At 26.9% G+C, this 13,468-nt stretch overlaps 1 protein-coding gene and 1 long non-coding RNA gene across 2 annotated transcripts; both read left to right on the top strand.

Annotated features, from left to right (window-relative positions):
* The first annotated feature begins 3,350 nt into the window (after positions 1 to 3,350).
* LOC112638608 lies at positions 3,351 to 4,373 on the top strand. The gene is made up of 3 exons (XR_003123104.1): positions 3,351 to 3,391; positions 3,765 to 3,884; positions 4,306 to 4,373. It is a non-coding gene; the product is annotated as an uncharacterized LOC112638608 (long non-coding RNA).
* Positions 4,374 to 5,475: 1,102 nt separating this feature from the next.
* LOC105256224 lies at positions 5,476 to 9,475 on the top strand. The gene is made up of 5 exons (XM_025410651.1): positions 5,476 to 5,537; positions 6,161 to 6,309; positions 6,575 to 6,676; positions 7,032 to 9,095; positions 9,270 to 9,475. Exons 1-5 carry the CDS (start codon positions 5,476 to 5,478, stop codon positions 9,473 to 9,475), a joined length of 2,583 nt encoding a protein of 860 aa, XP_025266436.1.
* The last annotated feature ends 3,993 nt before the right edge of the window (positions 9,476 to 13,468 follow it).

Here is a 13,468-nt window from a genome sequence, read left to right as displayed (position 1 = left end):
TAATCTATATATTGTTTCCTGAATAACAAGCAGGATAAAAATTGATAAACTTTATACGTATAAAGATAACTTTTCATATATGCACACAAATTAAATTAGCACCAATGTAATGTAAATATGTAATTTTTCATGTATTATTATTTGCGTTAGTTTAAAATAATAAAGTATGAAGTTAAGTACAATTTATATAAAATAATTACAATTATAATATTTATATAGAATCGCAAGCAATACAGAATGTAGAATTCAAGTAGAAAATGAATGAAAATTATATCGGACATATTAAAAATAGGTTAGATTTTATACCTGATAATAAAGACATAGTTGAATTCTTCTTTTTCTTCGATTTTGGCATCATAAATGATAAAAGTTCCGGTCAGAAATAAAATTCTACAAATCTTTTTAATAAGTATGACACTTGACAATGTTTTATATAGCCAAAGAACGCGCGATAACGTGTTTGCTTAGAGCCTCCGCACAAGGTTTATGGTAATGCATTACGTTATGTATTATTGATCCTAGATCTTAACTCCGTACATAACCTTAAATTTCAGTCAACGCACAAAGAAAATTGTAACGTAGAGACAGTAAGTGATTACTGTCTCTACGTTACGATTTTCTCTGTGCGTTGATTGAATTTTAAGTTTACGTACCGAATTAACATAACATAATGCGTTTTTATTACAGCACGCCTCGTGCGGAAGCCCTTACATCCGTTTCTGTCTGCGCACGGCTTCAATGTGAATGCAATCTAACCATAGATAAGAAAATATAGATACTGAACATTAGCATATATTTCCATGTTTATGATTGCGGCTCTTATATGCCAGCCAAATAAAAGAAAAATCTGTACGTAATAAGCCATACGTAATAAAGCAGAAGCTATGAAAGCTTCAGTAACAAATTCTTTTGACATCGCGGCATCGTAAATAATAAAAGTTCCGGTCAGAAACAAATTTTACGTATCATTTTAATACATTGGGCAAATCTATTTATTATGACTCTTACATAGCAGTCAAAGCATATGCGCGGTAACATGTTTGTACATGTCCGTTCCTATCTACGCACAGGCAATTAACGGCCTCAGTGTATATAATATTTAGATTATTAATGAAATGGAATAGTAACTGATGCAATAAGAAGTAATATCAAAATTCTCATTAAATAAACATCGTGGCATCATAGATGATGAAAATTCCGATCAAAAACAAGTTTTACATGTCATTTTAATATACTTGACAAATCTATTTATCATGACTCTTACGTAGCAGTCAAAGCATATGCGCGGTAACATGTTTGTACACGTCCGTTCCTATCTACGCACAGGCAATTAACGGCCTCAATGTATATAATATTTAGATTATTAATGAAATGGAATAGTAACTGATGCAATAAGAAGTAATATCAAAATTCTCATTAAATAAACATCGTGGCATCATAGATGATGAAAATTCCGATCAAAAACAAGTTTTACATGTCATTTTAATACACTTGACAAATCTATTTATTATGACTCTTACATAGCAGTCAAAGCATATGCGCGGTAACATGTTTGTACACGTCCGTTCCTATCTACGCACAGACAATTAACGGTCTCAATGTGCATATTGTTCAGATTATTAACGAAACTGAATAGTAACTTAGTAATGGAATGAGAAATAACAAAAGTTTTCATTAAATGACACATTAAAGTTTATTAATATAATTTATGTACTTTACAAGCGTACTATTAAAAAAATGTGGAAAACATATATAAATTTCAATAAGCGCTCTTACGTTGTGTGTGTGTGTGTGTGTGCTATTTTAAGTAAATAAAATTCATTCGTGATGTATTATCATTTTTTATGGAATAGGAATAAATATTTTAAGTAAATAAAATTTATTCGTGCGACACACACACACACACACACACACACACAACGTAAGAGCGCTTATTGAAATTTATATATGTTTTCCACATTTTTTTAATAGTACGCTTGTAAAGTACATAAATTATATTAATAAACTTTAATGTGTCATTTAATGAAAACTTTTGTTATTTCTTATTCCATTACTAAGTTACTATTCAGTTTCGTTAATAATCTGAACAATATGCACATTGAGACCGTTAATTGTCTGTGCGTAGATAAGAATGGACGTGTACAAACATGTTACCGCGCATATGCTTTGACTGCTATGTAAGAGTCATAATAAATAGATTTGTCAAGTGTATTAAAATGACATGTAAAACTTGTTTTTGATCGGAATTTTCATCATCTATGATTCCACGATGTTTATTTAATGAGAATTTTGATATTACTTCTTATTGCATCAGTTACTATTCCATTTCATTAATAATCTAAATATTATATACATTGAGGCCGTTAATTGCCTGTGCGTAGATAGGAACGGACGTGTACAAACATGTTACCGCGCATATGCTTTGACTGCTACGTAAGAGTCATGATAAATAGATTTGTCAAGTATATTAAAATGACATGTAAAACTTGTTTTTGATCGGAATTTTCATCATCTATGATGCCACGATGTTTATTTAATGAGAATTTTGATATTACTTCTTATTGCATCAGTTACTATTCCATTTCATTAATAATCTAAATATTATATACACTGAGGCCGTTAATTGCCTGTGCGTAGATAGGAACGGACATGTATAAACATGTTACCGCGCATATGCTTTGACTGCTATGTAAGAGTCATAATAAATAGATTTGCCCAATGTATTAAAATGATACGTAAAATTTGTTTCTGACCGGAACTTTTATTATTTACGATGCCGCGATGTCAAAAGAATTTGTTACTGAAGTCTTCATAGCTTCTGCTTTATTACGTATGGCTTATTACGTACAGATTTTTCTTTTATTTGGCTGGCATATAAGAGCCGCAATCATAAACATGGAAATATATGCTAATGTTCAGTATCTATATTTTCTTATCTATGGTTAGATTGCATTCACATTGAAGCCGTGCGCAGACAGAAACGGATGTAAGGGCCTCCGCACGAAGCGTGGTGTAATAAAAACGCATTATGTTATGTTAATTCGGTACGTAAACTTAAAATTCAATCAACGCACAGAGAAAATCATAACGTAGAGACAGTAATCACTTACTGTCTCTACGTTACAATTTTCTTTGTGCGTTGACTGAAATTTAAGGTTATGTACGGAGTTAAGATCTACGATCAATAATACATAACGTAATGCATTACCATAAACCTTGTGCGGAGGCTCTAAGCAAACACGTTATCGCGCGTTCTTTGGCTATATAAAACATTGTCAAGTGTTATACTTATTAAAAAGATTTGTAGAATTTTATTTCTGACCGGAACTTTTATCATTTATGATGCCAAAATCGAAGAAAAAGAAGAATTCAACTATGTCTTTATTATCAGGTATAAAATCTAACCTATTTTTAATATGTCCGATATAATTTTCATTCATTTTCTACTTGAATTCTACATTCTGTATTGCTTGCGATTCTATATAAATATTATAATTGTAATTATTTTATATAAATTGTACTTAACTTCATACTTTATTATTTTAAACTAACGCAAATAATAATACATGAAAAATTACATATTTACATTACATTGGTGCTAATTTAATTTGTGTGCATATATGAAAAGTTATCTTTATACGTATAAAGTTTATCAATTTTTATCCTGCTTGTTATTCAGGAAACAATATATAGATTACGCATATAATACATTTTTATATAAATGTAATTTTATTGATTATGTAAAACTATATTAATTTAATTAGGTAAATGGGATTATATCACATCCAACATGCCATATATTCTACTTACGGATATTATGAAAGAATATAATAAGGATAGAACATGTAATACTGAAATTTCAGTAAATCAACAGATATTTTCAGGTATGTACATAATAAAAACAATTTGAATTATTTAATTAGTTATCTATAATTTATAATGTTTTAAATTATAATATAATAGAATTTATGATCTTTGTATAGAATTTATTATATTTCATCTGTTAAAAACATACGTTCAAAATTAATTGAAATAAAATAATAAGTTTTAATCATAATATACTATTGCATTGTTCGAAATATTGTCCAAATTATTAAAATAATTTATCACTTATGTTTGTGAAGAATTTTTTGATTATATGTACTGTAATGAAAACAATATCACATTATCATCTTTTTTAATTTATTATAAATAATTGATTGAATTGATATTAATCTTACATTATATCGTATAAAGTATATTAGTCTACATACACATTATTAATATTAGTAATAAAATTAACTCATTTTACATTTTTATCCCAAGATAATATTAAAGGAGCAGGCATGACAATGGTCCACGAATTTTGGGAAATAATTAGACATATTTTTGCAAGAAAAGACACAAGGATCTATACAATATTGATGTATATCTCTCTCATGTGTGATTATACATAATGGTGAAATATTGATATCAATCAAGAATTAAATCAATACAACAAAATCATCTTTTACAGAAGAGCTTGCTTATATCTATCTGTCTTTATTTTTTAATTTTTGCTTGCTAAACTATGTTTTCAATATATACTAATTATATAGAAAAAATTTTTGTGCTTTTATATTATTATTCTTGTTGTCATATAATAAATATTAAATTAAGTAGTGGAATTTAAAATAACATGCAAAAAAATTTAACAAATTTTATTTGTTTTTAGTTAAGTTTAATATTAAAACTAAGTAAGATTTTTGTGAAAATATTTATCTAAAATTGTTTTTTTATTAACACAATCTACATTTACTAATATATTTAAAAAGAATCTGAAGATTATATATGTAACTTTTACATTTTTAAATTTTGTAACGTAAATTTTATTTGTATAAAGCAATGAAAAATTACTATTAATTGAGGAATTAAAAGTAACATTTTAATATAATGTAGAGAAAACTGGTCTTTGCATGTATTTGAAAATCTTGAGACTTTAGTGGATCTTTATTAAGTTTTTAAGAATTGTTTTATTATAATATTCTTATATAGTATTCTGTATAAAATGTTTATGAGGAAGTTTTTATAATATAAACAAATTTCTCTGTGCAAAATTGAACAATTTTATATTATATTATAAAATTTTACATTATAGCATAAAATTGCTGAAATATATTAATTTATGTAGGTGTAATTGTGTATGTGTGTTTTATAAATTTCTGAAAATATCTGATAGATATATACTGAATAAAATGTGTGGATAAAATGTTGGGAGCTTGTTATTCTATATGTCTATTCTCTCTATTTATTTGATTTAATAAGTGTTGTCTATACATTGCTTTTTCTAAAATGCATGTGTTGCAGTTTATATTTATAGTTATCTTTATGTATAGATACAATGTATGTAATATTAATAACTCTAAATTTGTTTTAGCTTATACTTCATCGTCAATAGAAAAAGTGAAGAAAACAAAAAATAATCTCATAAACAAACAAATTATTAATATAAAAAGTATGGAAAAGATACGACCACTGAAGATACGGTTAATTCGTGATAATCGATTAACGTGTGACAGGTAATATTTATTGACATTTTATAATTATTCATTTTGTTTTGTTTCCTCTAATTACATATACTTCCGTTAACTTATTTTAACTTATCTCTTGTCACTACCTTATTCAACATTGTTTTCTTCATTCACTTGCTCTTAAGCTAGCTTTACCGTTCGTCACGTATTCGCTTTCTTATTCCTAATCCTATATATTCCTTATATACTTTAACTTATATACTCTTAATTTCTTAATTTAGCCTTATCTTAACTAATATTTACTATATTAGTTGAATTTTAATAAAACAATGAATTAAATTTTTTACATTTCAATGAAATGTTCATTGAATAAACATCTGCAATTATGTGACTAAAGTAACTTTTCTGTATTATTATCTGTAATGTTCATTTATTTTTACTGATTATAAAATATTGTAGCAAATATTATAGCAAATGCTATATGATTTGTAATTATTCGTATATATGTATAAAATATCAAGTTCATGATAAAATAGTAACGGAATTTACTTTTTGTTTGTTGAAATTTTCAGTTTTAAATATAATATGCATTTTTAAATCATATTTTATAGTAGCGCAATTGTTGCATTTGAATTACATTGAAAAACTAATTTTATAATTTTTGTCGACAGCTATAATTCACTTTCTTCGGTCGAATCATTCAATGTTAAGACTGATAATGTATGTGATGAAACTATATCAAAGAACACGGAAAATACACAATACGATAATGAATATTTTATGGAAAAAGATATTCACACTATTGATATTCATACTAATGGTATGTACTAAGAAAACTTTTTTTTTATCTCGAGAGTAGATTATCAGTTTCATATCTAATATTTTATTAAAAACGTTTTATTAAATGTGTATATTATTAAAAGCTCAGTATTGGAAAATGAAATTATTAAATGTGTAAAAGTTTTTATAAGACTTTTTTATAAGACTTTTTTATATATAATTGTAAAAAATCGAATCTAATTTAATCTTTTATTTTAAAAAAGAAACAGAATTTATGTATTAAGTATTTTTAGATAATTTTGCAGATATTAGTGAAAGAACAGATAATGATGAAATCGAATACAGTTTTGACAAACAGAATAATGAGCTATCAAAAGAACACTGCAATTATTATCAAAATTATGACAGTAAGTTTTTCATTATATTATTTTCACTTTTTAAATCACGTTATATAATAATTTTGAATAGCATTAATCTGTATAATCTTTAATAAGTTTTGCAAACGATATTGACAAAAATCGTACTTTTATATTTCTAAAAACATGTATATATATAATACATAATATATAATATAATACATAATATATTATATTAATATATTATAATATATTATAATTATAATATATTATAATATATTATAATTAATATATTATATTAATAGAGTAGTAATTTACAGGAAAATTATGATAGTAAAGTTAGTATCAATATTACTCTATTTCATTCATTTTTTGTATAATTTTAATATAGATTCTGTTTTGCTAGGCTTGGAATATTTAGATTCTACGAAATATAAAGAAAATTCGGATTCAGAATATTGTCCTTCTGAACATAGTTCTATCTTGGAAGATTCAGATGCTAGCAAAGATAAATTTCCTGAAATCAATGAAAAGAAATTATCAAGTGGATCAATGAAAGTTTCAAATAATATTTCGGGCTTTGAAGTATCACAGATTAATGAGAGCAACATATTATGTCCTGATGACACTAATCTTAATATCGATCCATCTGAAGGACCCAAAGGTGGTAATAAAAAAAACTGCTGTTTCTATTGCCACAAAATGCAATCGAAAATTGCTCGACATTTGGCTACAGTTCACCGCAATGAATCTGAGGTTAAGAAGTTTCTTGATCTTCATCCGAATAATTTGGAAAGAAAAAAAATAATTGAGACAATAAGAAGAAATGGCAATTTTGTTTATAATACTAATAATAATGTAAATGACGGAAAACTTATTGTGGTCAGGCGCCCTCAAAAAAATAAGCAAAAAGACGCAAAAGATTATACAGCTTGTGCAAAATGCAAGGGCTTTTTTGTGAAAAGTAGCATTAGACGCCATTTTCAACAATGCGCAGGCTATAGTAGTAAACAAACTAGGTCTGTGTTAGTTATGGGCAGAGCGATTATTGGACGTATTAATCCTATTGCAGAAGAAACACTGCGAAAAGTAGTTTTTCCTGCACTTAGAGAAGATGAAATAACACGTATGATTCGATATGATGAATTGATTATTATGTTTGGTAATAGATTATGTCGTAAATATCGCAAACAATATCAGTATAAGTTAATACGCTCACATCTTAGATATCTCGGTCGTTTTTTAAAAGCGATGAGAGACCTAAATGTTCAAGTTACAGATATGCAATCAATTTATCATCCTACATTTTACGAAGATTGCATTAGAGCAGTTAACAGAATGTCTGCATTTGATGATAACACAAATACTTATAAAGTGACAACGACACCGCAACTGATGGGAACTTTACTTAAAAAAGTAGGAAATCTTTTGATTACTCAAAGTATAAAGAAGAAAGATTATGAAACAAAGAAAGACACTGAGGAATTCCTTGCTCTTCTCATAGATGATTTCCCAACGAGTGTTAATAAAGCCGCTTTAGAAGCCCAAGAAGAAAATAGAAGATGTAAAAAGACGGAACTTCCTTTAATGGATGATATTATAAAGCTTCGTAATTATCTTGATGAAAAACGTAAAGCCTTGTGTGTAATGTTAAAAGAAACATTTTGTTATAATAATTGGTTAGAATTAGCAAAAGTAACTCTTACGTCTGTACAATTATTTAATCGTCGTAGAGCGGGCGAAATAGAACACCTTCTCATCAAAGATTTTGAGAATTATGTACAAATTTCAGAGAACACAGACGAAGACTTATTCCGATCTCTATCAGGTGCAGCACAAGAAATTGCAAGAAAATATGTAAGATTTACTATACGCGGAAAATTAATGCGTACTGTTCCTGTATTACTATCAGCTGAATTATTAAAATGTATTGAATTGATTTTAAAATATCGAAGCAAAGCTCATGTATCTGCTGCAAATCCGTATTTATTTGGAATTCCGGGATACAATAAAAGTTGTTTCAAATATTTAAATGCTTGTGAATTGATGCGACAATTTTCCACAGCATGTGGTGCAAAACGACCATGGACTCTACGTGGAACGGGTCTCAGGAAACATGTTGCTACGATAAGTGTAGCATTAGATTTATCAGAAAATGATGTCTCTGATCTAGCAAAACATATGGGTCATGCCATAGCAATACATAAAGAAATCTATAGGCAACCCGTTGTAAGTAGAGATATTTTACGAATGTCGCAAGTATTAGAAAAAGCACAAGGTATCAATAGCGACAAAAGTGATGAAACAGATAGTAACTATGAAAATGGAAACATTTCAGTAGAGAATGATATAAGTTTATCTTATAAAACTGAAATGGAATCATATAGTACCCTCAATGATAGTAACAAATCAATACAAGATAGTAGCAAGTTAATAAAAAATATTAATAGAAGTGCGAAGAAACGGAATAGTACGTAAATATTTCATATATACATATATATATTATAGAATATAATCAAAATTAAATACTCATACATTTTGCCACATCTAAATATAATTTATAAAATTGTACATATATACATCAAATTTGAAAAAAATATGTATAGTAATATTACACTAATGTAATTACTAATATTTTTTACAGCTCCACCATATGGTCGTACCAAACGTGTTCGATGGACAAATGAAGAAAAACAAATCATCATGGAACACTTTGGCGATTACATAAAAGATATTAAATTACCGTCTATAAAAGCAATCCAAGAGGTTATTGCAAAAAATCCTTGTTTACAAAATCCATCTGCATCAGTTGTAAAGACATGGATAAATAACCAACAAAAAAAGCAATAAGATATTACAACATAAAGCAATAGATTTTTCTATACTTTTTAACGAAAAAACTTATATATAATCCTTGAAAATGTTAATATGCTAGCTTATTGCTATTTATGATGTTAATCATTCGCTTTTTGATTTTGATTTTATTTTTTTTTTTACAACGCAATACTTTCGCAATTTTATTTAAAGATATTTTCACATTTTTATTTTGTTCTATGTGCGTTGTACATCTTGATTTAAAGTTAAAGATTTATAAACAGTTACTTTGTAAGTTTATTAATAGTTTTATAAAAATGTATAAGTTTAATAATAGTGTTATTTATAAGTTTTGTAAAAGTTGGTTTATATGTATAACAATAGAAGCAATGAAATATTTAAAGCGATATAATATTTTACAAGAATAAATATATAATATTTTACAAAATATAATATTTTACAAGAATAAATATATAAATACATATATATATATATGAAAATTTTTTTATAGGTATAAAAGTATATCTTTATATAATAGATTTCTAATATAAATATACGTTTTTATAGAAATATTTTGTCATGTATATTTAACTTATCCATTTATCCATTTAGTTTTGTATTAAAGTTACATAGATGCAATTTAGGTTAGCATATAGAATCAAATAAATCAGATTTAGTGACATGTTGAATATCTCTTTTTCAGTTAAATAAATTTAAATTAATTATAAGCTGAATGCTATTGTCATTACATTTCCAGTATTCTTGCTGCAGCAAAGCTATGTCATGGTCGTTTATGTTATATAAGATCTGCAAAATATTAAAATATAAGAAGAGAAAAATAAAATTATGTAAAAATGAAATTATGTTATATGTGCTTGTAGTAATCTGAAAAAAAAAGTTAAAAATTATATTTGAAATTTTTATCATATAATACATATGTGTGAAAATAACATAAGTATGAAAAGGAAATAGAATGTAAGTTTTTTAGTCCAATTATATATCTTACATAACATATAATGTATTTTAACTTGTGGATGTCATGCTATTACACTCTTAATATATTTAATACTTACCCAGATAGCAAAATGACGTTAAATGACATCTTATAATATAATTATAATAACGTCATAGCACGTCATTAAGATGTCTAAGGCCGGTATTCATAAACTGACATTACTAAAGCCCAGTTCCACAACTTACTTTAATCTAACAATAAGTTTAACTTGCTAAAGACGGATTTACATTGTGTCTGATACGGCGTCCGATAGGACAGAATGTATTTAAACGCCATGTAAATCCTTCTTTAACGAGTTAGCCCGGATCTACAATAGGTAATATAAGCACTAAGTCTTAAGAAATTGATCAATTTTTTAAGGCTTAGGGCTTAAATTACCTATTGTAGATCCGGGCTTAAACTTCGGTTAAAGTAAGTTGTGGAATTAGGCCTAAAGGTGTATTCAAACTAAGTTTAAGCGTAAGGTCGGGTTTACAATAGGTGATTTAAGTCTTAAGCCTTAAAAAATTGACCAATCACAGTCAAGTATGAAGAAAATACTTGACTGCGATTGGTCAATTAAGTATGAAGAAAATACTTGACTGCGATTGGCCAATTAAGGCTTAAATTACTTATTGTAGACCCGGGCTAATAGATGTAATAAGCCTTAGATAATTTTTTTTATACATATATGTATTTTTGTGCTTATCCATGTGTGCCTAAAAGATCGTATACAAGGTGTCCCACTTTCACCCAAAATAACTTTTTTTATTTTTGATTGTAGAAAAAAATGTTTCAGACAAAAGTTGTATTGTTTCGAGGGAGATATAAGATAGTGCCATTAGTTTGACCTCGAATAGTTGCTTGAAAGTTACGTAAAAATCATCTTCAATTTCTCAAACGGAACTATCTACTTTTCATTATATATTCTTTTAACTTACATTGAGAGCTTTCCAAAACCCTATAATTAAATTATTTTTTATTTGGTACTTTTCGAGTTATAAGGCTTGAAATAATTTCTCAAATTTACATAAACTGTAAAATATCTTGTAAACTATTCACCGTTTGATCATCTTATCTCAATACTTTTAAGCACAAAATAATGAGAGAAATCCATTGGTATAAAAAAAATACATAGTTATCTTTAAGAAAATATATGTAACTGTTAATTGCAAATTAAACATTTTTTTCAAGTCTTATAACTCAAAAAGTACTGAATAAAAAATAATTTAATTATAGTGTTTTGGAAAGCTCTTGAGACAAGCTGCAAGAATATGCAATAAAAAATAGGAAGTTTCATTTAAAAAATTAAAGGTGACCTTTACGTGACCTTCAAACAATTTTTCAAGATCAACTAATGACACCATCTTATGTCCCCTTTAAAACGATACAACTTTTGTCTGAAACATTTTTTTCTACAATCAGAAACAAAAAAGTTTTTTGGGGTGGGACATTAAAATGAGACACCCCGTATACAATGTATGGCAATTGGAATTATAATTGACAGTTATAGATTAACCAATCAGTCGGCAAGTTGCATTGCTTTGGTCAATCCGCAACTGTAATACCACAACCGCAATTAGGATTATTTAAAAGAATTAATCTATTTGAAAAAATTAAGTTGACCTTTAAATAATTTTGAAAAACGTCATCCAAGATCAAATTGACTAAATAAACTTTATTTTAAAGCCTACAACTTTTGTCTGAAATATTTTCGTAAAACATATTTTTCAAAATTTGCTGTTTAACACTTTATATGCATCCATATTTGCGTTTGTATACATCTATTCCTAAAAGTTTAATATTTATATATTTTAGGCATGCGATGGATATTTCCGAGACTGTCCTTGATAAGTTATATATGTATATTCCTGAAAGTCTATATGTACTATATGTAAATATGTATAGACTTTTAGGAATATATATAACTTATCCAAGACTGTCCTCAAAGTAGACAATACATACAAAATCGTTTTTCCAGGACAGTCCTGGAAATAGCCATTGCATGTCTAAAATATCCAGGACAGGTCTGGAAAATATCAAAAGTCCTGGAAATACATGATATATACCAGAAAATGTCCTGGAAAAGCTCAATCCAGCTATATATATATATATATATATATATATATATATATATATATATATATACGTATAAGAGTGCTCATATGTGAATGTTCGTGCATTTTACAATTGTGTATATACACTTTATATTCATAGTAGCTATAGATGTCCATCCTTAATATTATTATTTTATTAATTCAGGTGATACTTTTGCCAGGGGGGTACCCGGTGAGTAGGAACACGAATATAGGGTGTCCATTTATTTTCGTCATATGAAGACTTACTAGTAAGTAATATTCTGACATAATTATACTTAATAAGGTTTGGTATTATGAAATTTTGTCATTAAAGTACTTGAAAAAGGGGGATTATTATAGTTGAAAACTTTTTATATGAAGTGTTAATATTTTATAAGGCTTGGTACATGCATTCATATATAGAAGAGTGTGATCGTAAATGTTCATGGTTGATTTTTGATGGTGTTTATTGGCCTTATTCTGATTTTTTAATTAATTTAATCTAAATTTTATATCATTTTTGTTCATTCATGCTAGTTGGTTTTTCTTTCTTTTCATTGGCTCATGTGTATATGCCTTAAGCATATATATGCTATCCATTTTGTTATACTTAATGCTTTGCAAATTTTTATAAAATATTGACAGCCTCGTGTTAGAAATTATTATTCTTATGACCAAATATTATTTTACATTAATTTTTCAGGCATCCAGGAGGGGGGTCATGTGACTTCGCCATATAAGGTATTCTTATTTGATTTTCAGGTAAGATCACTTTAAATTATTATTTGTGTTATGGGTCGCTAGTATTTGGTTAAATTTCGTTATTAGCTTATTATAAGTGAATATTTTATTTGTTAAGGTTTTATTATTCATTTATTATTGGTTATAAGAGTGGATGCATATATATATATACACATATATATATATATATATATATATATATATATATATATATAT

This window comes from Camponotus floridanus, unplaced genomic scaffold, assembly GCF_003227725.1.
Source record: "Camponotus floridanus strain SB8 unplaced genomic scaffold, Cflo_v7.5 scaffold336, whole genome shotgun sequence".
Classification (NCBI taxonomy): domain Eukaryota; kingdom Metazoa; phylum Arthropoda; class Insecta; order Hymenoptera; family Formicidae; genus Camponotus; species Camponotus floridanus.
Note: the sequence above shows the minus strand (reverse complement) of the source record. Positions and strands in the feature narration are given on the sequence as shown.